Source organism: Cottoperca gobio, chromosome 20 (assembly GCF_900634415.1).
Source record: "Cottoperca gobio chromosome 20, fCotGob3.1, whole genome shotgun sequence".
NCBI classification, from domain to species: Eukaryota; Metazoa; Chordata; class Actinopteri; order Perciformes; family Bovichtidae; genus Cottoperca; species Cottoperca gobio.
Genome location: NC_041374.1, coordinates 3,397,544 through 3,425,184, shown reverse-complemented (window position 1 = coordinate 3,425,184; position 27,641 = coordinate 3,397,544). Strand labels below are relative to the sequence as shown.

Here is a 27,641-nt window from a genome sequence, read left to right as displayed (position 1 = left end):
AGAATTACTTGAAGGTGATATTCACCAGTGTTCCCAGTGGGGCCAAAGAATAACACCTATACTCTAAATGATTGCTCTGGCAGACCCGCATTTCATTGTTTTGCCGTGGAGATAGAGTCCATAAAGCAAAATGATGCACCGGGCCGGGTCATGAGGCCATTAAGTGGTAAAATTAGATTATCTTAAGCTTAATGAAGTCCTCGTGAAATTATATTGCAGAGGACAGGACTGTCTTCTCGCTGCCAAATGATTTAACAACTCACAGGAACCTAGTTCACCATCAAGTCAACAAATTAAAGCAAACGGTTTGACATTTTGGGAAATACTGTCTCGTCAAGAGTTAGATGAAAAGGTTGATATTACTTTCATGTCTATACGGTAAACATAAGCTAGCAGCTAGTTAGCTTAGCTTAGCATAAGAAACAGCCGGCCAGCTCTGTCCAAAGCTAACAAAATCAGATCGTGGGTTTACCCCCTGCAAAACCGTACATGCACAAAACTGTATATGCACTTTGATTGTGTATGGATTTAAAAAAATAAATATAAAGTGTGAATTAGTTAGCTAACTTTAGCATGTTTTATGCTTTATGCTGTGACATAGCCAGACTAGCTAATGTCATGCTACCAACTGGGGGAAACAGTTTTCCAAAATGTCTCTTTAAAATGCATATATACCCAGCACCCACCTGGAACAGCTCATGAACTTCCTGTTGGTTCTACATGATGGCTTTTCTTCACAGTCTCTGAAATGAAGCACTCTTCTATACTCCTTGTACTCCTTGTATGATGCTTCTCCACAGGCCGGTGCATTAAGCATTGTGAGTGCAGGCAGATGTGAGAGTGCTTCAAAGAAGAAAGCAGTGAAAGGATACTTGTAGTCCAGACGGTGCCACAGGCCCCGTGTTGTGTCTGGCCCCCCCGTAGCAACCTGTAGACCATGAGAGAACCACTGTTACTCATTGACACACAAAGACCCTCTGGGGTGGCTATATACGCTGTCTGATGGAAATGCTGAAAACCTGCACCCCTGGATGGTCAGCAGGGCCATATCCAATGACCTCAGGGACCCTGTGCTTATATTGGAAAATCTTGTTCTCAAAAACGGCAAGGTCCCTTAAGATCCCTTATCCTACAGTAAGAACACGCCGCCAGCAGCCCCTGTGTGGACTCGTACTCTGGGCAATATTACATTGAACTATTTCCATAAGAAAGCGCCCTGGAGCTCGGCCTCACCTTTCCACTGAGATCCTCCTCCTGCCTTACCTGCCACGCTGCTGCCCCTCTGGCCTCATGAATCCAGGGAGCTGCCCGGACCATGTCCCCTTCACAGCGTGCAGATCAGGACAAATACAAAGATGAAAGAGAGCGGATGGAAAGGTGCTGGGAAGCAGCGATAGTAAGGTAGTAGGGATGAGAGAATGTAGACGTGCCTGCACAACAAAAAGGCACACTCAGAAGCGCCTGTGTGCCACAGACTGTCATTTAGCAGGAAGTAAAAAGGGCACTCTCTCTTCTTGAACTTCTGCTTCGCTTTGATGTCGTGCGGTGTTAAAATAAACAAAAGAGCCGAGATTAAAGGGTAGAAGCATATTATGTGTCAGGGGAAGAGGATGGCAGGATGTACTTTAAATCCTTGCTATGTAGTATGTGTGCAGTAAAGAACAGCCTACAGGCTCAGAATGTGACGCAGTACAGCCCTGCAGCACTTGAGTGGTAATTAAAAATAGCTCTTAAGCAAATGAAGTTTCATTGTCTGTGAATGTGATCGCTCCCTCTCTCATTCAGTTTCCTCCAGTGGGGAGAAATGTATTGTTGGTAACTAAGCAGAAAACACATCTTGCAGCAGAAGATGCTGTATGTGTCAGAATCACTTTGTATTAAACAGATGAACTTATTTCAAATATTGTGAATGAATAATAGAAGCTGCTTCTGTCTGCTAAAGTCGTCTGGAAATCAAATCAAGGTGTGTATTTTGTTTTATTATAAAAACAAATGAAACATCTATAATATAGATATTATATTTCGATCATTTTAAGTCTCGTGAGCTGTATCCTACAGACATCCGTCATTTTTCTCTCCATATTTCAGAAATGAGCTTCTCATTTTAATGTTTACTTGCAGAGACTTCATGAAAAATGGATCCCCTGAATACCGAGAGCATCAATCATCAAACACTCTAGGTAGACCATTAGGACTACTGTTTAGCAATATTTATTTTGTTTTTAAAAGCACACAAAAAACTGTAATACATCAGTATACAGTAGCACTAACGCTCACCATTTTAAAGGGGATTGATGATATAGTGCAGCTATAGTGCAGATATATATATAAGTGCAGCTAAATAGAAGCACACGTGGGTATTGTGGCTTTTTTTATAAGCCTGAAATCAGAAGACAAACAAATGCTTTGCACAAAAACCTGTTTTATAACCTACTTTGAAGAAAGAAAGTACAAATACCTTTTAAGACCAGAAATGTTTTGTGCATTCCTGTTGATAGAAGCTGATGAAGCATGACGCTGACACTGTTTATCACTTACAGAACATCTGCACACATTTGTGGCACTGCAGATTAAAATACATTTTAATGACATTAAGGTGTTTTTACCTCAACAGAAAGGTCCTCAGTGTCATCATCTGCTTCCACCCCCACTCTGTGGAAAAAGCAGTCAAACCTTGTGTCAATGCAATAAAGTTACAAAAGAGAGAGACAAATACCGAAGGGGGTTTCTCCACGACATGTGAAGCTATACTTGCTCAGAGTCAGTCGAGCACCGCATGTGACTTTGCGAGGAAAGTGAGCGTCAGCGGGACGCCACTTTAAATGTGACCTTTACGACAGCTTCATCAAAATCAGCCTCGTCGTCCACATCACACCAAGAAAATGTCAGCTGGGTAAACCTTTGATGAATGACAAACAGTGTTGCTATTATGCTTGATATTCTGCGTGTTTGCCGTTATCGCCCCGTGGAGGTGTGCACCCCACTTTGCTGCGGGCGTGCTCGAGCGACAGGGCTGCGAGGAGAGGCCGACCGGCTGTTTTGCTCGCTCCGAATTGAAATAAAGTGACTCAGCACGGGCCGGTGATAGACAAGTGGGCTGCTTCGTTTGAGAAACAAGGGCGTTAACTCGTTGTGCGCATGCATTTCCTGCATCTACTCATGTATTGAACGCCCACACTGCAGCACTATCTCACCATTTCTTTCCCCTGATTCTGAAAACAAACTTTGTAGCATTTTCTCACATGATGATAATCTCTAATATATTTTCCTTGCTAGTTATTCAGTAGCAAAGAAACCCTGCGTTCAGTCACTGAAAGTGTAACATTTTTTCACACAGAGAGCTTAAAAGGATGCTGAGCGAGAGATGGCTGCTGATGCAGGTTCCTTCACTTCAGCAGTTAACGCTAATAGCCTAGAATTACTGCTGCTAGGATCAGGACATTTTGAGATAGCCTACAACTATCACTGTGCAGAGTGTGTGTGTGTGTGTGTGTGTGTGTGTGTGTGTGTGTGTGCGTGTGTGTGCGTGTGTGTTTCAGTGCAGTTTGAATGTGCTGACTCCAAAGCCTTTCACTGAGAGGCTCCTGCAATAACACAACAGAGAGGAGATTCTCATCAGAGCATTAGTGCGCAGCGACTACTTTAGGTTTTGCAGATTCTTGTCTTGGCTGCGTTCCCTCCACAATCCATCTCCGGTGCTTTTCTTCACCGTGTTTTTTTCCCCTTAAAATGATATTATTGCACTCGGTAATTAATATTTTGATCCTGGCTGTTGTACATCCCATCAAACCATCTATCATTGAGACATTTCTGTTACTTTGTTTTCATTTGTCACCGTCTGTCCCTGTCTCTTCCTTCCTTTACTCCACCCATCTTCTGTCTCTTCCTCAGTTTTTCCCTTTAACTTCCTCCCAACATCCATCTTTGTCTCTTGTTTTTACTTAAGATTTGTTCTCTTCCTGTTTTGCTAAATCTTTCCTGTCCTCTCTCCGCCTTCAAACGCCTTATTGTCCTCCACTTTTATCCAACTCTCTCTCTCTTCTCAACACCCCTTTCACTCTGTTAGATCCCTCATCCTGTCTTCATCACCTCCTTTTTTTTGTCGTCTCCTCCTACCACTATCTCTCTGCTATTTCATTTATTCTCTGCCCTATTCGTTTTGTCAAAACAGTAGAAAGCGGCAACTAGGTTGAAATGATGAAGAAATTGCACAGATATGAAGGTAAAGAAAATACTGGAGATACATCTTTATGCAATGTCTTTCTGGGTATACACTGGAGCAAGTGGTTTAGGGAAACAATGTGTGAAAACCTCTTGGATGGGGCAGGCTGTGACAAGCTCAGACGGCCTGCACTGCACATGACGCATCGCCTTCAGCTGGTGGGATGCATTCCATGGCGACAGGCTCTGTCACTGAACTACGCTGATAGGAGAAGGAAAGTGCAGATAAGGTGTAGGGGAAAGAGCCAGAAAAAGGAAAACAAGCTGAGAGTAGTGCAAGAAAGAAGGGAGAGGAAAGCAAAAAATAAGAGAATGAGTTCCAGCTTCCTGAGCATGATTGTGAGTGAGATAGTCGGCAGTGACAAGAGAGTGACAGAATGAGTTGGTGCTGCTGGTGGACGTGTGTGAGAGGGAGAGATAGTGAGCTGGTGACTGTGTGAGCGAACATTCGACTGGGAGACAGGACAAAGACAGAGAGAAATAAATAGAAGAGTTCTCTCTTAATACTGACGCAAGAGAGGAACAAAGACATAACAAGGCGGGAGGGTGTTTGTGAGTAAGACGACAGTCTGCTTTGCTGTCAGCGAGCCTAATCTCAAAGAATCACATTTTCCGATTGATGCGACCCCTGTGCCCGCTTGACACTCAATGAAGACAAATCAAGTCCAAACTAATCTAACCACTCTGTGACCGTGAGTTCACACAAATAAATCTGCAAATGAGTGAAAGAAGACAGCCATAGGCACACACTGGGAGAGGAAAGAAAGGGCAAGGGAGGAGGAACGTCTGTAATAAACTTTGCATAAATGTATATCTACGGCAGGAAACAGGGTCCTAGATATTAGATACTTCTGTAATGAGCCTCCATAGGAGTATGCAGCCCCCCCATCACACATTACCTCATTAAATTCAGGGAAATCACACCCCTGCAATAAAACCCGTTTGCAATGGAGGAACTCAGCCTTCTGCAATCTGGCATATTGAGTTGTGGCTGCTATCCTATAGTAATCTGCAGCCTCCAAAACCAAAGTCTGTGCTTCCTTCTCTGTTTGTGGGCTCTTTATGTGCTGATACAATCTCCACCGTGCTGAGCTCCACTGTGACTAAAATATCTCTGGACACGTTCCAGGATGACATAGCGCTCTGCACAGGGCCTTCACTGACGACTCATCCAGGCTTTTGGGAAATGTTGCTATTAATATGAACACGTTGTGAGGTTTCTGTGTTTGGGCTTTTCAAAACTGAAAAGAGAGAATAGCTGTTGTTTGATTATATCTCAAGTACACGAAGATGGATGCAGAAATCACCCATGCTCACCCATAAACTCCTCCTTACAAGCTAATATTGCACTATGCCTCATAGAAAAGAGGAAATGCAAGCTAACGTGGCCTTAAGCTGTGATGCAGTATGTGTGTGTGTGTGTGTGTGCACATACGTGTGTGCCTGTGTCTCTGTAGCGGTGTATTCAGAGACAGCAGAGGACTGATAAAGCTACGCTTGCTATGCTGTAGGCACACTGCACACGAAGCCGCAAGAAAATACATCACCACATCAGAGAAAACGTCAACTACTTTTCTCACAGGGCTCATTTATAATATATATCTTACCCTGGAGGCAGTCTGCAGGTTCACTGTGTTTACATGCAGGCACAAACCTTTCCCTCACAACCCTTTCCTAGGGAAGAGAACATCTCCTCTGGATGTGATTAGCAGCAGTAGTTAATAAACATTTGGATGAGTTCAAGTACACAAGTAGCATATACTCAACAGGCAGGATAAATCAAGTTACAACACCCCTCCCCTCTGTACCGCTCACTCTGTGCTATTTCCTCTACTTGCTGCTTCGAGACAGGGAGAGAGAGGATGAGAGAGAAATAGAAGGGGGAGCAGAGAGCGATAGAGGCGGGAGACAAAGAGAGTCAGAGTCTCCCAGGGACTGTGTTTGCTCTACACTGGGAGTTTGGGCAAGAGGAAAGCTGTAAGTCATCTTTACAGTTTCCTGTTTGTTGTTGTTCTTCTCACCAGGAATTCATACGGATTCCATATTCGACAGCGTACGCTCCTCCTATCACACATCTGAATTTTGAACCAGCAGTGATATGAACACCATATATATATATATATATATATATATATATATATATATATATATATATAAAAGAAACGTACACATAAATAAGAAAATATTTATCTGCAGACTATGCAGTACAATATTTGTTGCCATAGGCAGCAATACAATCTTTATCATAATAAAAAAAATAAAAGCCTGCCAGTGACTCAACTGGTAGCAAGTAGCTCGAGCAGGCAGGACTTTATATAATATATATATATATATATATATATATATATATATATATATATATATATATATATATATATATATATATATATAAATATATATATATATATATATATATATATATAAAAGCCACAACTGTGCATTAACGTAAAGACATGGCCCTCCTCCAAACTGCTGCGATGGATGACTTTAAAGGAACAATCTGTAATGTTTTTTATGCTCTTATAAACTACAAGCATAATTAAATAGGTTGCATTTTGTTTATTTATTTGTTCGACACACTGCGTGTGAGTTGTCATGCATGAGCCGTGCATCTCTGGATGTCACAACTCTGCAGTGGATGAGGACATGGAACAAAGAACAATACAACATACAGTGAGCTTCCATCCCTATTAATGCAGTGTTACAAAAGAACAATCCATATATGGTCATGTCTCAGTCTGCAGTATTTAGGTCAATCTACTGAAACCTAAAGTGAGAGTCCCACTCTCTCTGCAGCTTTAACCTAAATTTCACATCATTTGAGCCGATATAAAAATAAAATTGGCAGGGTAGTGCGCGTGCTTTATGCTCTAACATGCACGTGCATCAGTGATATTAGTCAAGCATCCATCTGTGCATGTAACAGTGGGCTGTGCAAAGCAATTAGAACACGGTTCATTGTCGAAGAGATAATGTCTTAGATATCTCATCTAACCAGACAGAACTTTAAACATTTTCTGACATAATTATTGCACACTGATGAATGATCACCCACTCAACAGATGTCCAACTATCATGTCTGTTGTTTAATCTGAGCCACAGGATAATAAGGGCCCGAAATAATTCGGCATATCATGTAACGCCAACTTGTAAATTGCTGCCCGTGAGAACTTGAAGCCAACCACTCACAAACCCAGTAACATTGGCATTTTCCCCATGTTGAAATGCACTTGTGTGATAATACAACGTTACTTTTTGCTACTTTCTTCCACTGATTTGTTTTCCCTTGTGACGTGCCATTACTGTATCAGGATCCTCCTGCGCTACATATATGAGATTAAAGAGAATAAAATGCATTAATACTATCCAACCTCTCTGTCTTAGTTTGAGCCTCTCTTATATTTGAAGAAAGACATCCCTCCCCCACAGGAGCTGACAGCATCAGTGTTTCAAACAGTGTCTGTTTAGCAGGAGAGGGGGGTCTTTTAACATTTCAGCTAGCTGGATCCCTGTGGATAGCCAAGGACAGTTGGGAGCAGAGAAGGCTGTGGGAGCCAATCATATTTCCATCACACAGAATTCATTTCCCCTCTCACAACGTTCACCTGGATGTCTCAGCATGACACAGGGAAATGGCCTAAATTTAGCCTAGTGGAGTTAGCGGGATACAGAGCATGGCTGGATAACATTTAACATCCAGTTAGGACGTCACACCAGTGTTACATTTAGTTTAATACCCATAGTGTTGGTTGTTTAAGATGAGTGTTGAGTTAAAATGAGTGTTGAGTTACAGTTTGAGTTGCGTTACAAATTCATTTTTGCAATGCTTTTAGACCGAGCTAGCTTTTTAAAATGAAAGAATGTGAAAAATGCTTATCCTCTACGTCTCTGATTACTCACAGCAATGGGAGGTGAGTTATTACTTTTGAATACAAGATCTATAACCACCAGCAGCCAATTTTTAGGTTGCAGATTTACTGCCCTTAAGGAACAATAACATTACTTTTGACAAATATACTACTAGGCAGATATATTACTAGCTCACAAGCTCCTATTAGCATGTAAATAAAAGTAGAATACATTTCCAAATGCTGTATATGCATTGCATTGCATAGGGAAACAATGCAACACGATTTACATTAGGGAAATTAAAGCAAATCCTAGTTGTATTTACCTCCTTCAAATGTCTAAAGTTTGCCAGAAGCAAGAAGTATTAATCACTGTGTGAAAGTGTTGGCCGTGCACAAACAGAGACGGCTAAAAAGTCTCCCACAGCCCCAGTCAGACCTTTTTGTTGAATTGCTCTGAAACCTCAAGCTGTTTAATGCTCGTTAATGACGAGCAAAGTGTTCAACTGAAAATACAATAATAGCCTTTTACATTACCGCTTGCTGGTGTGTGTGTGTGCGAGGCAAACTGGGAAATCCTAATGAAAAGGGTTGTGGTCTGTGAAAACCACCTACTTTTAGTAACTGGGCTAGTTTAAGCTGCCAGATCATTCATAATAGTGGAACAGAACAAATCCCTCTGTATGGATTTATTTCTCCTTCTTTCCTTTCTCTTGCCAAAACTGTCTCAATGATATGAGATCAAATGTGTCCTTTTGATAACGCTGGGGACACTCTTTTATGACCGGCTCTGAAGGGCATCTTGTTTGGCTGTCAGTTCTGGACAGTGCCATGTCTTTATTGTAGTGGATCAAGGGCGGCGTCTGCTGGCACCAGCTAAATACAGTATATCAGGAGAATCTCAGAGACAGGACTTAGTGGTATGTAGGTTAACATGCCGAGGCAGTTGCAACAACAGTAGCCTGTTTTATGTGTTATATGTGCCATTGGGCTAATGGATTATTGCCTCCTGCTGCAGAGCTGACTGGAGGGATGTCCTTGTCTTTTTTACAGGAAAATGGCCTAATTTCATATTTTGTTACTATCTTGAAAGAGGCTACTGAATTAAACCTGCACTGGATGGAGACTTGAAAAAGAACACTGTGATCACTATGCAGCTTTTTTTTTTAGGCCGATCTGACAAAGGTAAGACGGGAAAAGATGACAGCAGTGGTGAGAAGATAAGGAAAATGTTTTTCTGAGTGTCTGCTGCCATAACAGTCGTAGTCGAATGTGCCTGACAAATCAGATGTCAAACCGCTGTCTCACCCCCCCCCCCCCCCCGCAGGCATGGAGCTGGCATACAGTCACGTCTGTGGATCCACACATGCATGTGTTGCAGCTACATAAGAGGTCTGTAATATTTTAGGGTTTGGACAAGGGTATCATCACCAGTCTGTCTTCCACCTGCTCACTCATCTGCACCTTGTTATATGAAAACATTCTTCACAAAGCTGCTGCTGTGGGGGGTATTGTTCTCTATGTGCAGGTGCTGATGAAATTTTGAGGGAGAGTGGTAAATTATTTAAGAGGGAGGATTATGAAAGCGGCTTCTTGGCGCGTTGCTCGTGGGTATAAATCGATATGAGCTCTCCCCACCACCACCACCACCAGCACCTCCCCCTTTTTTCTCCCTGAAACCACAGACCCTCTGAACAGAAGCCCAGACACATGGCCACGGGACGCAGCAGACTGGACAGCCAGATGCACTGTGCCTGTACGCGTAAGAAGCTCGATGACATTCAGTACATGAGAAGGCCAGTCAGAAAGAGGACGGTGTTGCGTATCTGTGTGTGTGTCTGTGTGAGCGAGACAGACAGAAGGGCCTAACTCAGACTGACCACATCCACAGGAGCAGATGGCCAGCTCAAGGCCGGGCCAAGTCTATTCTTCTTTTCCTCTGGTTCTGCCTGGAGGCGTGGGGTCTACAAGGCCAGGGTTAAAAAAAAAAAAACAGACAGGAGGCCATACACACAGATGTAGAGCACGCAGACACACAAGCATACATTTGTGTGGGGGAAGTCTGACCCTTAGCTACAGTATGTACCAGTTACATAACAGTTGCCATCGTTGAAGATTTGATTTCATGGCCGTGATTTGTGTGCTGCCAAATGCTCGGAGGCTTTCAAGAGTGAATAAAATGACCATCATCCAGCACTCACTCTCTCACTTCACTTGATTGTTTCATAGTGAGTAAGTCTACATCCATTTTTCTCTCTGTACCCCCTTCTCTCCTCTCTATGTGTGCCCATTCTGCTGAACCATTAAATGTGCCTCTCTTTTCTCATCTGTGTATTGGGAGTGTGTGTTTGGCTGACGCTGTTGTTCTCTCTCTGGCCAATGATTTTCTGAACAAGCAGTTGGGAGCAAACAAGAACTTCCTCAGGGAGCTTAGATTTCACAGCACCAATCAAAGAGAGATGGACGGGTTTCAACATTGTGGTGGACTTAATATTCACGGCAGAGCAGATCATCATTCATGAGAAATCATAAGTGGCCAACAAGGATGACAAAGTGTTACTTTGACAGGTAACTTAGTTTAAATGTGCCTAAACAATGATCTACGATTTAAAACGAATTACATTGTCTCAAGCTGTTGACAGCGCAGGGGACACTAGCCATCAGACAGGTTGTATAAAGAAACTAAACAGTCAAAAATAAACAAAAACATAACAAATATTACAAAATGTGTTGCGTGCAGACGTCCATTACATTTTGTAGACCAAATTCTCTTTACATTTTTTAATCTCTTGACTTTTCTTCTGTTCAATAATTTGTTTTAAGACCAAATGTAGTGCGGATGAGCAAATGTTAGCATGCTAAGATAGGAAGGTGAACCTGGTAAACATAACCTTCAGAACATCAGCATGTTAGCATGCTAATGTTAGCGTTCATCTAAAAGCACTGCTGTGCTACAGCCTCACAGAACTGCTAGCATAGCTATAGATTCCGTCCGATTAACTTTTCCGCAACTTTTAAAGCTATGCCATTTTATAAGCAACATTTTGGGTGAGGTCACTTCCAAATAGCGTTCTTAGCTAGAACCTGTCTGACCTTACGCGTCTCTTCCTCCAGACTCTCTCGTATTGCATTCTGAGGTTTCAGCAATTACCTTTTTTTCATAACTCGTAAGAATAAAGGCCAAAACTATGAGAAAAGAAATATAAAAATTAACTTTATTCAATGGATTTCTAAAATCCTTTTAGGCTATCTCTCTCTTCAATTATCCTTCTTCCCAATGTTCTTTCTGTAATTCTTCAAGAGGCAAAGGGCTGAAATTATAGAGGGCTAAAAATAATGGCTCTATAAATAAGAGGTTCCCATTGAGAGTGATTGAGAGGCGAGGTCGCTAGGCAGCTGGGGATGCTGGGTAAGTTGGATTCATTAGCGCTCTTTGCTTCCAAAGAGTAGCCCCCACAACCCTCCCACACAAACACACGACACGGCTTCTTCGTAAACAACACATACACACACACACACACACACACACACACACTCAAACACAACTGATACAGTGTTGAGTGTTTCGAACACACTTTCTATCTCTACCCCCGCAGCTCTCTGCAGTGTTGCAAATTTAGCCCCATCAGTACCATCCATCAACCCTCATTACCACTTTCCCGTTCCCTCGGAGGACTCGATAGAGACCACTTTCTTAAAGCATTGTTCATCCAGCAGTGGGGTGGAAAAATGTGTGTGCACGCGCATTTGTGTGCGTTTGCATTTATGCATGTGCGAGAGAGGCACCCTGTGTCTGTTTTATTATTCATACTCATGTGTGTATCCTCTTTCAGCCCACAGACACCTGCCAGAGATACACACAGCACATACTGATGTTCTCACTATATTGTATCTCCTACCTCTCTGCTGCTTAAAAAATACTTTCTTTAAAACTATAAACTCAAAATGACATCTGAAAAACACACTTGTATAATGATTGTATATGATGTTCATGCAACTTTCACTGGTTTTGCATTTAGAGCATTTATCTGCCCTTATACACCCACGCTGGTAGATATACACACACACACACACACACACACACAAGTGGACACTTTTATTGCCTTGATGCGCTTTTTAATGGCCCTCCTCCTCCCCCCTCTCAGTATTGACGTCACATCCATTAGGCTGTGCCTCTGGGCCTTTTTAGTAGAGAGGCTAGAGCACAGGACACCAATGTGAGACCCCCGCCCAGAGTCAATCTCCACCTGATAAACTTGCCATATTGGCTGATCCGACAGACGTGGTTAACACAGCAATCTGTTCATTCTCTTCCCACACCGCCACGGCTATCAATCCACTGCGAGGGGAAACTCATTGAACTGTGTGTTAAAGGGGAGAGCAGTGTGTTAACAGTACTGTGTGCACTCTGTGAGCTCACACCTGTTTATTGTCTGCGCACACAGACACACACGCACATAGCTCAACTATCAGCACACATAGGAGTGTTGATAGTTGAGCTGAGAGAGGACTATAATCTGGTGCCACAGAGAGTCACCCTGCCAGGCTAATGTGAAGAGATAACGTTTCACATCTCATCAGCATCACAATCATAATTCACTGGCCTCTTCCAGGCTCCACCTCTCTCATTATGTTACCAATAGCAGCATCTCCAATTATGGTGCTACTCGCAGGAACAAGCCTGTTTTCAGACCCTGAATGTAACAGTTAACCAACAGCCTACAAGTTGCACTGACTGATTCTTTTCCCCTTCATACATATTGAATGAGTGTGAAGCACACAGGCGACTTCAGTCCAAACAAAACAGAGTTAGGTGGACAAATGTGGTGACAATGCTGTGCTGTGTGGCACAGACAGAAGTAGCGAATGACGAACGAACGACGACGACGACAAGCTTAATTTTGATGGCAGAGGCTTTTTCCTGACTAAGAAAAGAACCGTCTGAAATGTTAAAATGAAGCTTGGTTCTTCAACACTCGGGAGACATAATCAATGGTCGGTGCGGCTGGCTGAACTCGCAGGGCTCCACTGTGACTTAGTGCTGCACATCTAAGCCCTGTCGCCCAACTGGAGCTGAGCTCAATGTAATGAGAAATGAGACTTAACTTTCAGCACAGTGAGGGACGGAAAATCATCCAAGGAGGAACAGGGGAAGAAGGAAACTGGGGAAAAAGAGATAGAGAAAAAATAACTGCAGGTTGTTTTTGATAAATAACAGCGACAAAGTGTTCTGGGAACAGTGTTACAGCTCCAATCCATCAGGCGACATTAATAATGAATGTGTTTTGTCCACATCAAAAATTCAGTGTACAAATTATGCCTTTTGCTTGACAAATCGGACCAACAGTCTCCTGACCAGCTCGATCCATTTCTGATAGAACAAAAAAAAGATGGATCGCTTTCCACATTTTGATTGCTTTGTAAATGTAATTAAAAAACATGTTGCATTTTTAAAGCGAGAGAGAAAAGTCTCTGTTCCCTGTCTAAGTTCCAAAGTCATCCCTTGTAGTAGATTGCTTTTCTAATTCACACTTCCTCTTGTATTTTCCCATTTCCATCTGTTACAAAGCAATCACTTTGACTGGACAGAATAAAGAATATACCAATGAAGGAGAAGTCAGGATTTAAGATGTTCTTCCTCTGTCTTATCGCTGCCTTTTCTTATCAGTGGGGGCAAACCAATACAGGAGCCATTCATCTTTGGAGCCCTTTGAAGTATCTTCCGTACAATCGGGTTGACATCATTTTATTATGTGCAGTCTGTATTTGCCTGTGTACGTGAGGATAAATGGGTGACTTTCCTCTCTCCTTCAGTCTGTTATGCCTATATATCAGGAGGGAGGAGGTGTGTAAATGTGTGTGTGCGTGGCCTTATTCTTGTATTACACAGTGCTCACAATTGGAAAAACGTTATCAAAGCTCTACAGGCAGATGGATGTCAAAAAGAGCGAGATCGAGAGAGTAAGTGAGCGAGAGAGCGAGAGAGAGCGGTAGTGATGAGAGGTCAGCGGGGCATGAAGGAGATTGAGGGACATCAGAGACATGGTTTTCCACCCGTCCATCTGTCCACTCAAAACAAAAAGTACAGTCATTAGCCAGGCTGCAGCTGTTACATCTTAGCCTCCAAGTTTTGAACCCTCATTTGTATGTGCACGCACACATACACACAGGCAGTGACACAGCCATACTGCAGCGTAGAGCAGGGCCTCCTGTCACTATGCCACTATGTCCACCATGACATATTTTGAAATGACATCATCTCACAAACCTGTTAAGAGGAAATGGTTTGCATGTGAGGTACTTTCTCCTTTCCATCACTCTCGCTTCATGGAGTATGCAGATGAGGACTATAATTCTACGGCCGTGCTGCCGGCTCTTTGCGGCTGAATTAGACACAGCGGCGCTTTTAGCTAAACTAGTGCAGTGCGCGTTTCAAACCGTGCCTGTTCGGAACGGCTGATTTGCCCACGGTGGTGCTTGTTGCAGCTTTCTCGAGAACCGCTCACCCATGCAAGACACCAGCCATGGCCATAGATTGTTTATAAAGATGGACGACATGGCAGATACCCAAAAGCGAAGCCAAAACATCTCGATTGCCCCCGGTGGCGGGGGGAAATAAAGGTCATAAATGGGATGGAAATTGGGAACGTTGTTCAATTTGCAACAAAGCTATAAACTCCAGTCTAATATTAGATAAGCACAAATGCTAAAAGCAAATTCAAACTAGTAGTCCGAGCCTGCCGAGGGAAAATAATGATGTATTCAAACTGATAGGGCTTGAAGAGGACATGACTGGCCAACGTTCAAAGCCTAGGGGCCCCAGACTGCTCACTGTGACTGTGTCTCAGAACTCCCCAGGGGTCCCCTGCCACCTCCAGCCCTCATCAAAGCCAAGGAGACAGACCGAGACTGAAAACCGCCAGCCTGACATTGCGTGTGTGTGTGTGTGTGTGTGTGTGTGTGTGTGTGTGTGTCTGCATGCTCGTGATACTGCTTGGGCAAAAGGATAAGACACTTTCTTTAAAAACAGAACACTGTGACGTGCGTCATTTGTTAGAATTTTCCAGTGTTTAGTTTTTCTTTTTAAAGTGAGGTTATACAATAATGTGTCTATATTTTGGGCTTCTGACTGATTCTCAGATTTGAATAAGCGGTTTGGAAAGGTTTCTGTTCTCTGTTATTACTGACCAATCTCAAATAGTGACTTTGAGCACAGAAACAAACACGGCTGTTTCCTTGGCTGGCGCAAGGTGTTGGCAGATTGCCAGTTTCATCAGGCAAAAGGCAACTTGTTGCCCTTCTGCCCCTGTTTGGTCATTTCATGGCTCCAAAGTAGTGCGGAGTACTTTACACAAACACAAGCAGTCTGTGCATTAAGTGTTGAACACCTATTCAATGTCACATAAACCTCTTCTGTATCACTATCCCATAAAAGAATCCTATCCCATAACTCATTATGTTGTCGTTTGCCCAATTCCATACATTTCAAGAGTTATAGGTAACCTCTAAGAATCTACATATTGCCAAAGTTGACATTTCCACAATACGCCCGTTTCAAAACGTACAACCTTTGCAACAGAGCAGGAGATATAAGGCTTGTAATTCATCTTCAACTTATAGTTTCCATAAAGTACAGCTGATAAAAGACTGTGCTGCACTGCACCAAGGTTAAGCTCTCATCCTTGGAAATAAAGTGTTTTGATTGGTTGAGAAAGCTTTCCCACTTGAAAGATAATAAACCCCTTTATGTTTCTTTTTACATTACTATTTGTCTCATATTTAAATGTTATTTTAGACATTTCTCTCTGATAGGTATAATCTATTCCAAAAGATGTGTTTCTGCCTCCTGCAGAGGGAAACTACTATTAGCCGACGAGGGTGTGGGTTTGTGCTTCGGAAAGCAAAACGTCCCAGGAGGTTGGGATCGGTCTTGAGCAACAAGCATGACAACGTGGAGGAGAAAACGACAACCAGAGACAATAAAAATGAACATTAGACAGTTTCATGGAAATTTGTGTTGAGATAGCCTCTATCAGTATTTACTATCAATTGCACTATACAGGAAAATAATACTTTCATTACTGTATGCAGTGTAGTGTGAATAATCTCTCTTTTTTGCAGCATGATGATGATGGCAATATTATACCTTGAAATCGAGACCTAAATGGAGAGGAAAAGAGAGGGATTGACGAGAGAGGCTCTGAACAGCTGACAGCTGACAGAAAACGGAGGTTGTCTAGTTGTGTCTGGTTTGAGTCTTAACCATTTATCCAAACATCAATTTCACCTCGCAGTCTGACAGACAGCTCACCTGGCTCAGCTAACCCCTGTACAGCATTCACATCAGAGTGTGTTTTTAAAAATGTGTTTGTGTATGTGCTACACGTGAGAGTCTTAAAGGGACAGTACACCACAAAATCAAAATGACATTTTATTCCTCTTACCTGTTTGAGTTGCAGAGTGTTGGAGATATTGGGCGTAAAGATGTCTGCCTTCTCTCCAATATAATGACTCGATGGCACTCTGGCTTGTGGTGCTCGGCTTGTGGTGTGATGCATTTGATCATGAGGATACTCAGGATAATCTACCGACCTTGCTGAGAGCAGTTTAATGTAGGGACTACTCTCTTTCTACGGCCTCACTGTGTGCACCCACACACATACACCCAGCACTACCTGTGACACCAGCTTTCTTGAACAAATATACACAAAATGGAAACAAAAGACATTTTACTACCTATGTTTCATTTATTTGAGGTATCTTTACTGTAGCGGTAAAAAATACTAATACAAAGATGGGAGTAATTTCACACATTGTGCAACTTGCAAAGACTCCTCCACAAAGCCATTTCAGAGATTGAATGGAAGCTACATTTGCTCCAGGTGAAGCGATGTAATGCATTATTCACCAAAAAGAAGTCATTCAAAGTTGTTACTTGTTCCTTCACTTCCTACTATCGGATATGGGAGGAAGGCGATGAGGGGGGAAGTAGAGGTGTGAGTTTGGGATGTGAAGTGAGGAAGCTATTCTCTGAAACATGACAGCCCTGAAGGTTTGACGCAGCGAGATGTGCTCCAGAGAGATGGAACGACTACCCACAAAGACAGCGGTGTCATGGGGATAGAAATATGCAGTCAATAGAGGTTTATTATTAGGACAGATATCCACAGGTATACACAAACACACACACACACACACACACACACACACACACACACACACACACACACACACACACAGAGACACATGCTTTACATACACACACATGCTACACATGCTACACATGCTACACACACATACACATGCACACACACACACACACACACTTTACATACACACACATGCTACACACGCTACACACACGCACACACACCACACACACACACACACTTTACATACACACACATGCTACACACACATACACACGCACACACACACACACAGAGACACATGCTTTACATACACACACATGCTACACATGCTACACACACACGCACACACACACACACACAGAGACACATGCTTTACATACACACACACATGCTACACATGCTACACACACACACACGCACACACACACACTTTACATACACACACATGCTACACATGCTACACACACACACACGCACACACACACAGAGACACATGCTTTGCATACACACACATGCTACACACACACACACACATGCTACACACACATACACACGCACACACACACACACTTTACATACATACACATGCTACACACACGCACACACACACGCACACACACACACACGCACACACACACACACACACACACACTTTACATACACACACATGTTACACATGCTACACACACACGCACACACACACACACACAGAGACACATGCTTTATATACACACACATGCTACACACACACACACGCACACACACACACACACACACAGAGACACATGCTTTACATACACACACATGCTACACACACACACACGCACACACACACAGAGACACATGCTTTGCATACACACACATGCTACACACACACACGCACACACACACACACACACACACAAACACACACACTGTGTGCTCGATTTAAAGGCCCTGAAAACTAATTTTCTCAAAAAGCTTTTATTATAAGCAATGTGTTCCTACTTTATTATCTGCTCATGTTAGAACACCGCTTTTCGCATTTGTGTTTTATTAAAGCTTTTTGTATTTGTTTCAAGACGGATTATTTTTCCCGGCCGAGTGCTCTTAAATATCTTAAAACGTGTCTGGAGGGAAACTTGTGATTTAAAGACAGTCAAAGAATCATGAACTCATCATGAAGTGAAAGTCACCAAGTGGACATGTTTAAAAAACTACTCATAGTTTGGAATGTATCTTCCAGATTTCACCATTTGGAAGAAGGTATAATCTGTGACGCTGGATTCTTACAAGATAAGATTTTAGTGAAGATATGATACTGAGACAAAAGAGCAAAAACTCCATAAGCTGACACAGAACATGAAACCTGTGTTTGTGGAAACAAAGCCAGTGCCCCGGGGGATTTTCCAGAGATATTGGTTCTTTGTTTGGTTCATAAACGTTGTAATTACAATGAAATTAAGCTTATTGGCCGTAAAAGCTCAAACAAACAACTTGGCAGATTGAATTACCAAATCTGCAGTTCATTGACAACAGAGCAGCTCCAGGTTTTGTTGCACATCACAAATTGCTTCAATGTCTGTGTTTTGTAACTCGGAGAAATCCACTTCTTGTTTCTCACCAATGCTTTAATGTACTTCCTCTATTTCTCTTCTTACAGTTGCATTATTCACTGAAACACATGTTCACACACACACACGTAACTGAAAACCCACTAGAGATTTAAAAGCACTGCCTTGAAAGACTGTGGGAGTCAATTATACCACTGTGATCTGGGCCATAGATTACACTTTATTAATATAAGTATCTAATTACTGCCTTGCATCCTTCATGCCTCTTCTGCACTCCTTAATCATTATCGCCCACTGGCCTTGAATCCCAGATAGTACGCAGACTTGTGTTGCGACTATGTGTTCTCTTTATATGGCTACAGCGTAGCGCATACGCAGGTTTCTGTGTTCAGCGCGACAAGCTGCATTTTAATGCTATCTCCTCTCCGACATGTTTCCAGTAACCTGCAGCCCCACTTTGCCCCGTGCACCAGCTGTGCAAGTCACTAATAGAGGGCAGACACACTGAGCTAAGGGCCGGTGTGGGGCTGAGCAGCAGGGGGAGGAGGGAGAGGCAGAATACAAACATGCAGAGAAAAGCTTTACAAAGAGCTGTTGCACATTAAGTGGGATTTATGTGAGACTCTAATTAAGCTGTGTGTGGGTGTGTGTGTGTGTGTGACAGAGAAACCACAAACGATGGAAAAGGGAGGGACAGATGGAGAGACAGGACGACTGGTAGCACTAACCTGATGTTCAGACGGCGCAGCATGGGATCAGCAGCCGTGCCCAGCACCCAGGTGGTGAAGCCGACCAGCAGCAGAGTGGTGGAGAAGATGGTGCGCCCCACTTCTGTGGATGTGTCTCTTCTAACAAGGCTAAACGCTACAGCCCCCCTGAAACCTGAGAGCAGAGACAACATTTCTGAGGAAAACAGCTGTATTACTGCCATCCGTCAAGACAGCTAGCTGCCGAGTTAACCAGTTAATGACACTTTCCATGGGTAATAGAGTACCAGCTGATCACCAGCCCCCAAAACAAACTTCTGGATTGCGGTACAGTGGTGACATAATACTTAAAGCCAAAACAATTCCCAAAGCAAATCCTTTACTGCCACGAGAAACGGGTGGGGGAGGTGGTGGTGCTGGGGGAGTTTTGAAAATAGCAAGACAAGGGCTTTTTTTTTTTTTTTTTACAAAGAAACCTTCTTATGTAAGAGGTAAAGTGGGTCAGGCCAGCAGAGAGAAATCCTGCTGCTGCTGTACCCCACACTTCACATCGAATATTCCTTTTTTTCTGCATCATCAAACCATTGAGAGCTTCAAACACTCGACACTTAAGTGAGGCGATGCCTTATTTAGTCTTCTCCAAAATACACATGCAAAAATAGAAAAAGCTTTTTTAAATCTAAGAATCTGACGCTATCAATTAATGCTAAAAATGCCTTTTGTACTGAGTTATTATTGCCTGACGATGCCCCCTTCATTGCCTCCACCTTCAGTACCTGACTTTATGCCAACACACACACACACACCAACTCACAACTCTTCCACAGTGGTACACAATCCTTCATTAGCCTCACTAATGCCATAAGCTGCAGGCGGTGAAGAGAATTAAATAATGAAAGAGTTTCATGGAAGTTTCTTTCAGTAGTAATATCACCAACCCAAATATCATCGTAGGAGACAGACATGTGGTCAGGCAGAATCTTTCAACAGGGTCCAAAAAAAGCTAAATGTTGCTCTGAAGATCAATAAGTATAATCAAGAAGTGTACCTGCAAACATCATGAAGTGCTGGAAGGTGCGCGGTATCTTGGTTGTGCGTCCCAGGTTGAGGAGGAATGACAGGGGGTAGATGCTACAGGCTCTTGATATAAAGATGGAGAGCTGTTCGTAATGTGCGCCGATTAAGGAGAATACTTACTGAGACACACACACATACACACACACAGGTTGAAGTACACTTCAACACGTTGCCATGGGAATTTGGGTATATTTCAATGAAAATGACAATTTCTTATTATCACATCAACCCTAGAGACATCTTTTTGTCAGAAATGTACCGTAGTTAATCCTTCTGTTTGACAGTCAATGCCACACTAAAAGTACTAATTCTATGAGACCAGGCTGTAAAAGTACATCTATGAATATCCACATATATGCACGAGCACACACACGTACAAAAATTATCTTGGAATATTTGCCGTTTAGAATGCAAACACAGCAGTGTGGTACCATGACGAGGCATGAAGCCAATCAGGCCCTGCCAGCTGTCTCTGCCCTTCACACACACACACGCACACACACACACACACACACACACACACACACTTTGATGCTTCACATAGGATGGGACTGAATGTTAAGTGTCCTGGGCAGGAGGATATCTGTGCAATTATCAGGGACATGGCGGCCGTCCTGGATACACTTAACATCTTTTGTCATACTTTTCGAAGAAGTTACTGCATCCCCATAAAACCTCCTGTAGGTTCTAGTTAGTGGTACCCGGGTCGAGGCTATAAACTGGAGGAGGTCGGGCTGGAGAGGAAGCTTCAGGGTAAGCTTTTTTTTTTTTAGACTCCCGCTTTAGCGTCATGGGGAGAAGTGCTTCTAGCTTTTCGACAGTACCGTAAGTCCAAATATGATGCCTGGAATAATAAGGGACCAATATTTTTGGCAGGGGACTTTATTATGACAGGGCTATTACTAAAACAAGCTCCCTCGCACCCTGCAGTCAACATTAGATCTCATGCACCCTATGGATTTTGAAAAGCAATATCCTGCTCCCAAAAGCAGTAATTTCTCTATATCAAAGGCCTCTCAGCTATTTGAATGGTGGTAATTAAGCACTTTCATCTCAGTCTCATAAAGCCCCATCTCCATTGTCACTGGCAAAGGCTGAAAGCTACGGCGATGAAAATCTACTGCGTGACCAAAGGGCGATTAACAGGGTTGAATCACTGGGGTTATTTCATTTTTATAGACACTTTTAGCACTGTACCAGTGGACTTTGACCTCCATTTGCTCCTGTGTGTACATCCGGGTCAGCTTCCAGTAGGTGTAGTTATTCAGACCTCGTTGACTCGTTGAAGCTTTGGTTATGGAAGCACAATTGAGGACAAATCTAAACAGGCTCAAAGCTTAAGTCAAACACTTTGTCCCAGGCTGGCAGCCCTTCGCACTGAACATAAGAGCATTGGTAAAAGAATCTGCTCAGTCGACTTTCTCCGTCTCCTTTGACCCTATGGTGGAAGATAGATTGTTATAATAATTGCCGGCCATCTGGGCACTGGACTGTGACAGAACAGCCCCTTGGAGTGCGGCCACGAGAGTCCCTCCTCGGGCATACGCTATAGTCATGCCAGCTCTCAGACAAGGACAATTGTAGCCAGCAGTCCATTACTACCCGTCCGTTACCTTCAGGAAGTAAAAGCCAACAGACGCAACAGCTGTGAATATAAAACATCTGTTACGATAGCGTAACTTCAACATGTAATGAAAATCAATGAGGGTCTGGTGGTTTTTTGATCACATAAAGTGTAATGTGGCTGCATTGTATTCTGGTCTGCAGAGATTCCAGTCAAAGGAGAAACTAAAGAACTGATCTCCTGTGGTGGATGGTTTTTGAGTTTATGTGCAAAATATTAAGGATAAGAAGTTCTTGCTCTTTGATTCTGAGCAGTTTCCTGTTGATGCTTCAGATAGCTGTGCATGTTTCTTCAAAGTAAAATGTTGGAATCTTTTTTCTTAAAACAATTAATTGATCATCAAACATCTTGTTAAATGCATTTGTCTTTTTCTACCAGTAGATGAAATGAGATAAATACACCAGCGAACAATACATTGCATTTCTGAGCAACAAAAGCAAATACATTCTTCCTTTAATTTGAATACCATACAGAACAGCAGACCTCTTTCTCTTAGTAAGTAATAATATTTAATCTTCAACCTCAACAGGGATACGGTGCTTAATCCACTACAAATTAAAGTACTGTAAGCCTATTTCAAACAGGCAAACATCTTTATTCCACTGAGCTTTGCTAGAGTACGGAAACAAGCAGCAGTAATAATTAAAGACCTATTTAGATTTATGTTAGGCGTTCCTCAGAGCAAACGCTGCACTGCAGCATCTCAATCTGCAGAGATGGGGATCATGGGAGACCCACTGAATGGCATTTGCAGAGCTCACCGGATCAAACCTGTACAATTTAAGTGCTGAGGTTTTTGTTTTTTTTAAGGACTGGGGGAAATTACTGCACTGCACTGCAGCAAGAGAGGCAAGACAGAAAACAGGGAAACCACCCTGGTCAAACAAGTGGCAGATGATTGTGCAGATGATCGTGCAGAATGTGAAAGAGACAAGTCAAAACGGAACATAGCGGCGTTTCTGGGGTCTGAGTGGGACCCGAAAGGCTGCGCGGCACTGAGCTCCATCATGGAACAGAAAAAGGATACAAATGCCCCGGTAATGAAGAGAGCTTTGAAGACATGGTGAGGAAACATCAACAATACATAGCCCATGTAGCTGAAGATGAAAATCTCCCCCAGGAAGTTCAAGACTTCAAAGAGCTGCAAATTATAAAAAGGATTGAGAGGATCATGAGAGAGAAGGTCATCCGAGATGGGGAGGGGTTCAGGGTGTGTGTGTGTGTGTGTGTGTGTGTGTTTGGTGAAAGCGAACGACTCGGATCATATCTGAAATGGGTAAACAGGCTTAGATTTGCACAAACACGACAAATCCAGTGTTGATGTTGTCCTCTGATCCTTTGGCGGTAGCAACTGCAAACATCTACAGCTTGAGGCCGTAATGGGATTGCATGAAGCACCAGACATGTTTTTGTCACCATCCTCTTGTTATAGAGTGTTTATTAAGAATAGCTGTCTGGACTTACAAATGCAGCTCCTTTCTTATGATACTTCCTGATAGAGGAACATCACAACTCGGCTCTACAGTTCCTGTAAAGATCCAGGCCTTTCTGCATAATAAATCAAACATTAATTAAGGTCATTATGTCGTATCTGGATTCAATTAGAGTAGAAGTTATGATTTCATTAATGATTCAGGCTTTTATTTTCTGTTTTCTTTTTTACCAGTTAAACCAGCATTGCCGTAAAGCTTTGGTCAAAAGCTATCTAATTGAATAAATGTATCTTTTCCCTTGAGAGTGTCTCATCACAAGGACAAGAGATGCCATAGAGGAGAAACATTTCTCCTACAGTGTCTGCCCACTAAAATCACTTTGTCTTGTCCTTTGAGCTGCAGCTGCATGTATAAATCATAAAAATGTAGATGAAGGCATTCTGCCCAGTAAACATACTGCACCATACACATGCATTGACTACATGTGCTGCATAGTATTTTCTGTGATAAACAGTGAGCTCCACTGTGGCACCGATAATGAATCATAAATGCATACGAGTATAGGTGTGTACTTCTGATTAATTTGCTCCACTGTGAAGCTTGCCGCTACAGTTTGACAGTGTGTTAGCCTCCATCTGTGCTGAGCCTTTTCACACAGACACCCACTGGACAGCCAGAGCACTAATGGCAATTAATGATTGCTTTTGCATACACGCAAGACACAAACATTGGCATCGAAAGCCATAAATGTGAACTGAAAAAATGCTATTTGAAAACAAAAAGTGGAATAGGCCTCAAGAGTTATCCCAAAACCCACCTGCTTGGTCCTGCACCTTCCCTCGGAGGATAAATTGTGAATCGTGTACCTTGCCTGGCTCAAGCCACAAAACAGCACCGCCACGATACCTGAACGAGAGAGAAACATTTCAGGTGAAATGAATGAAAATTCAGAAAGGGAAATAACCAAAATCAAGTATTCAACATCCACGACATCTGTTGGTGGTAAATCAAAACTTTCTCGGGGTGAAGTGATGAAGGAGTGTTCTGAAAACAGAAGGGAGTTAAACACTATGCTGTATCTAATTAGTGCAAAGTACGCTGATACTTGTACATGCCATGTAATCAGGTTGTGTGTGTGTGTGTGTGTGTTCGTGTGCTGGTTAACACCTTGGGGCCTCTCATGTTGAGAATATGCTGTAGGAGGTTCTCCCATCATAGGAATGATTTGTGAAGAGAGTCTGTGTGTGTGTGTGTGTGTGTGATTCAACCCGGCATTTTATTCAGTCAAGGCAACTGACATGAGATAAGCTGACTTGTAGTTTAATTAAAAAAACATGACTTTCAAATTAAACCTGGGAATGATGAATAACAGAATAGCAGAATAATGCATGTAAGCATTCACCTGGAATCCAATTGAATCTTCACGCTACTTCTGCATTTGAGTATAATGTATGTGACACCAGACCAGGACCCAACCCTGTAACCACCCATTGTCCTGGTTCCAGTGAAGTCCAGCTGTATAAACAGTTTAATCAAAATGTGCTGTCAAACCCAATCCAAGCATCCTCATGTTTCTGGCCTAAGACGTAACTCGCATTTCTACTCCAGAGACATGAAGCTCTGGGAATGATAAAAGCAAAAGAATAACATCACCGCTGTAGATCGTGCCAGATACGGAGGAGCAGAAATTAACAAAAGGCAAACAAATGACAAGCAGAAGTACAGAGGCGAAAGAAAGGCAGCTCTACGGAGAGTGGAAAGAGAGTGGAGGGAGTGATTAGGGCCCCTGTCGGTAAAGAGGAGGCTGGCTGGAGCAGAGAGCTGGAATTTGAAACGCATAGCATAAAAGATGGGTTGCTGCCTTCACAGGACGCATGCTTTGTTGCAGAAATTCAATTTCACAATTTAGCTCCCTCTGCTTTGAGACAGAATCACAGAAGATGGAAAAATGTGAAATTACTGTGATGGGGAGCAATAGTTAGAGGACGGAGCTGGCAGTAATACATACGGCGTCAGACAAAAGATAGCACCCGTGGTTCAGGCTGCTAAGTGAGGATGCAGACCTGTACCTGCATTGTGTGAGCTCCAGTAGTCATTGTTCAGTGTCCTTTCCAACACTGTTCAACAAAGTCTAATGGAGCATGCCAGCATGGCTGGATCTCATTCTGGTTCCATTTGGTCTAGGGCGTCAACATCCTCCTTAGTTTACATAACACTGACAGAGGTAACACATCATCCGCCGTCCACATAAAGACTCTTCCAGTCTTGGCAACAGATGAGATGCATCCCATAATGAGCAGTTGTGAGGGACATAAGATTAATGATAGCAGGGCTCCCTGCGAGGCTGAGTGTCATTAGGCACACCCTCACTAAACTCCAGCAATTAACAGAGACAGAAAGAGCCTTGATTACCAAAGGACACCAGGGAGGACTCCCATCGCTCACCGGGTCGCTCTGTATGAGGTGCCGCTTCACCCCAAATAGATCGTTTAAGGCCCCTAAACAGAGGAGCGCTCCACAGATTAGGTTTGTAGAGTGCAATTTGTACCAAGAACATAGAGGATTGAACAGGACACATTTTTAGATTACTGTGACAAAACATCAGCATCAGAATTGGTTTTATAACACTGCAGGTTTGAAGCCAACACTAAGTATTAGCCTTAGTATGTCAGTGATACTACAGCAACAGTTCTGCACTAAAGATACCAAAGTCTCTACATCAGAGAACAACTGCCCTTGGTTTGGCTGAGGTGTGCCTCCCACACTGGCCAGCATTCAGAGTGTACTTTATAGACATAGTGCATCTGGGTCCAACAGACAAAGGTTACGCTATTTCATTAAAACCATCTTCTCCTCCCCCACAGGCCACAGGGAGTACAACATCATCTGAATGAGTGGAATCCCTGTGACACAATCAGGGCAGGAAAAACAGCAACACTAATGCGTTCATGTGTACACAACCTCACATTTTAAGGACTACACTAAGACTGCTTTGGTGAAGCTCTAGACATAATTCCAGGCTGAGCCATGTAATTCTTGTTTTCCAAACACAAGCTACCAAAGATTTCAGGGAAAGAAAATAACAATGTCATAGAAATGCAGCCTCGCCTCGGGTGATGGACAAAGAAAACAAAAGCAAGGTCGTGTTGTATCTATTTTTACATGAACTGAACACATCTCGACTTTCCAGGAAATCTGTGCAAACAAGAATGCCGCCTATCTGGGAGGTCATTTCCAAACTAAAAGGTACAAACATGCTCAGACAGAGGAGGGCGGACACCCGTTTAAAGTTAGTTATGAGGGTTGGATTGGTACCCTGTAGAGAGGAGAGAGTTTAATACTTTCTCATCTGTGCGTTATTGACTCGCTACAACGGCAAGGACTCTAAGAGGGTATGCTATGTGTGTATGTGAGGGGAAAGGCAATACTCTAATGGTGGGGTGGGTTTTCATCTGTTCTTGAGCAGGGAATTGTAAAGACGGTCGTGTCTGGACAGCGGACAATGTGCACACATCATTCCCAGGTTTGTGGAGTGCCGATGGCCACAGAGACGCGTTGGAGCAACAGAGCTTGCCAATAGAACAGCTGTTTGTGCCACTGATACTGTGGAGGAGTGAGCGAGTCAGTGCATGCAGTAGAGAAGGGACGCCTGAGGGGGAAAGGGCAGCAGTTCACTAACAGGATTTGCAGTCTATCTGATCTCCACACTACTAACAGCACTGACATGGCCACACAGACACACACACACACAACATATGAGTCATACAGTGCTCACCTGAAAGTCCACTGGCTTTCGCTGCGAGGAAGCTGCTCCAGGACAGCAGGAAGAAGACGGATGTTTCCAGCAGTGGATTCTCACGGAGCCGAGTGAATTTGGTGAGGTGGGAAGAGAGTTAAAGATATACAAGAAGATTATCGTACGGTGCCTAACACTTTACGTCAGGCAAATACACGGTTGGAACATATTCAGATGGGTAAAAATGGGTAAAGATCTAAGACGAAAACACGGACAACACCCAGACAGGA

General features: G+C 43.0%; 1 protein-coding gene across 3 annotated transcripts in view; it reads right to left on the bottom strand.

The window, feature by feature from the left end:
- The window catches only part of LOC115025823 (sodium/hydrogen exchanger 9-like), a 55,118-nt gene that overhangs the window by 9,331 nt on the left and 18,146 nt on the right, over positions 1-27,641 (bottom strand). Inside the window, exons 8-15 of one of the 3 annotated variants that reach the window (XR_003834245.1) lie at positions 27,391-27,496; positions 24,433-24,521; positions 23,210-23,323; positions 20,530-20,641; positions 19,503-19,656; positions 2,607-2,652; positions 1,264-1,430; positions 873-928 (exon numbers count right to left, since the gene is read on the bottom strand). Coding sequence is in view for 2 of the 3 variants with exons in the window: in XM_029458297.1 (XP_029314157.1) it covers positions 1,260-1,430; positions 2,607-2,652; positions 19,503-19,656; positions 20,530-20,641; positions 23,210-23,323; positions 24,433-24,521; positions 27,391-27,496 (792 nt within the window). In the remaining variant the exon portion in view is untranslated. Of the gene's footprint in view, positions 1-872; positions 929-1,233; positions 1,431-2,606; positions 2,653-19,502; positions 19,657-20,529; positions 20,642-23,209; positions 23,324-24,432; positions 24,522-27,390; positions 27,497-27,641 lie in introns of those variants that run through there. The other 2 variants (XM_029458297.1, XM_029458296.1) reach the window with 2 other exon arrangements.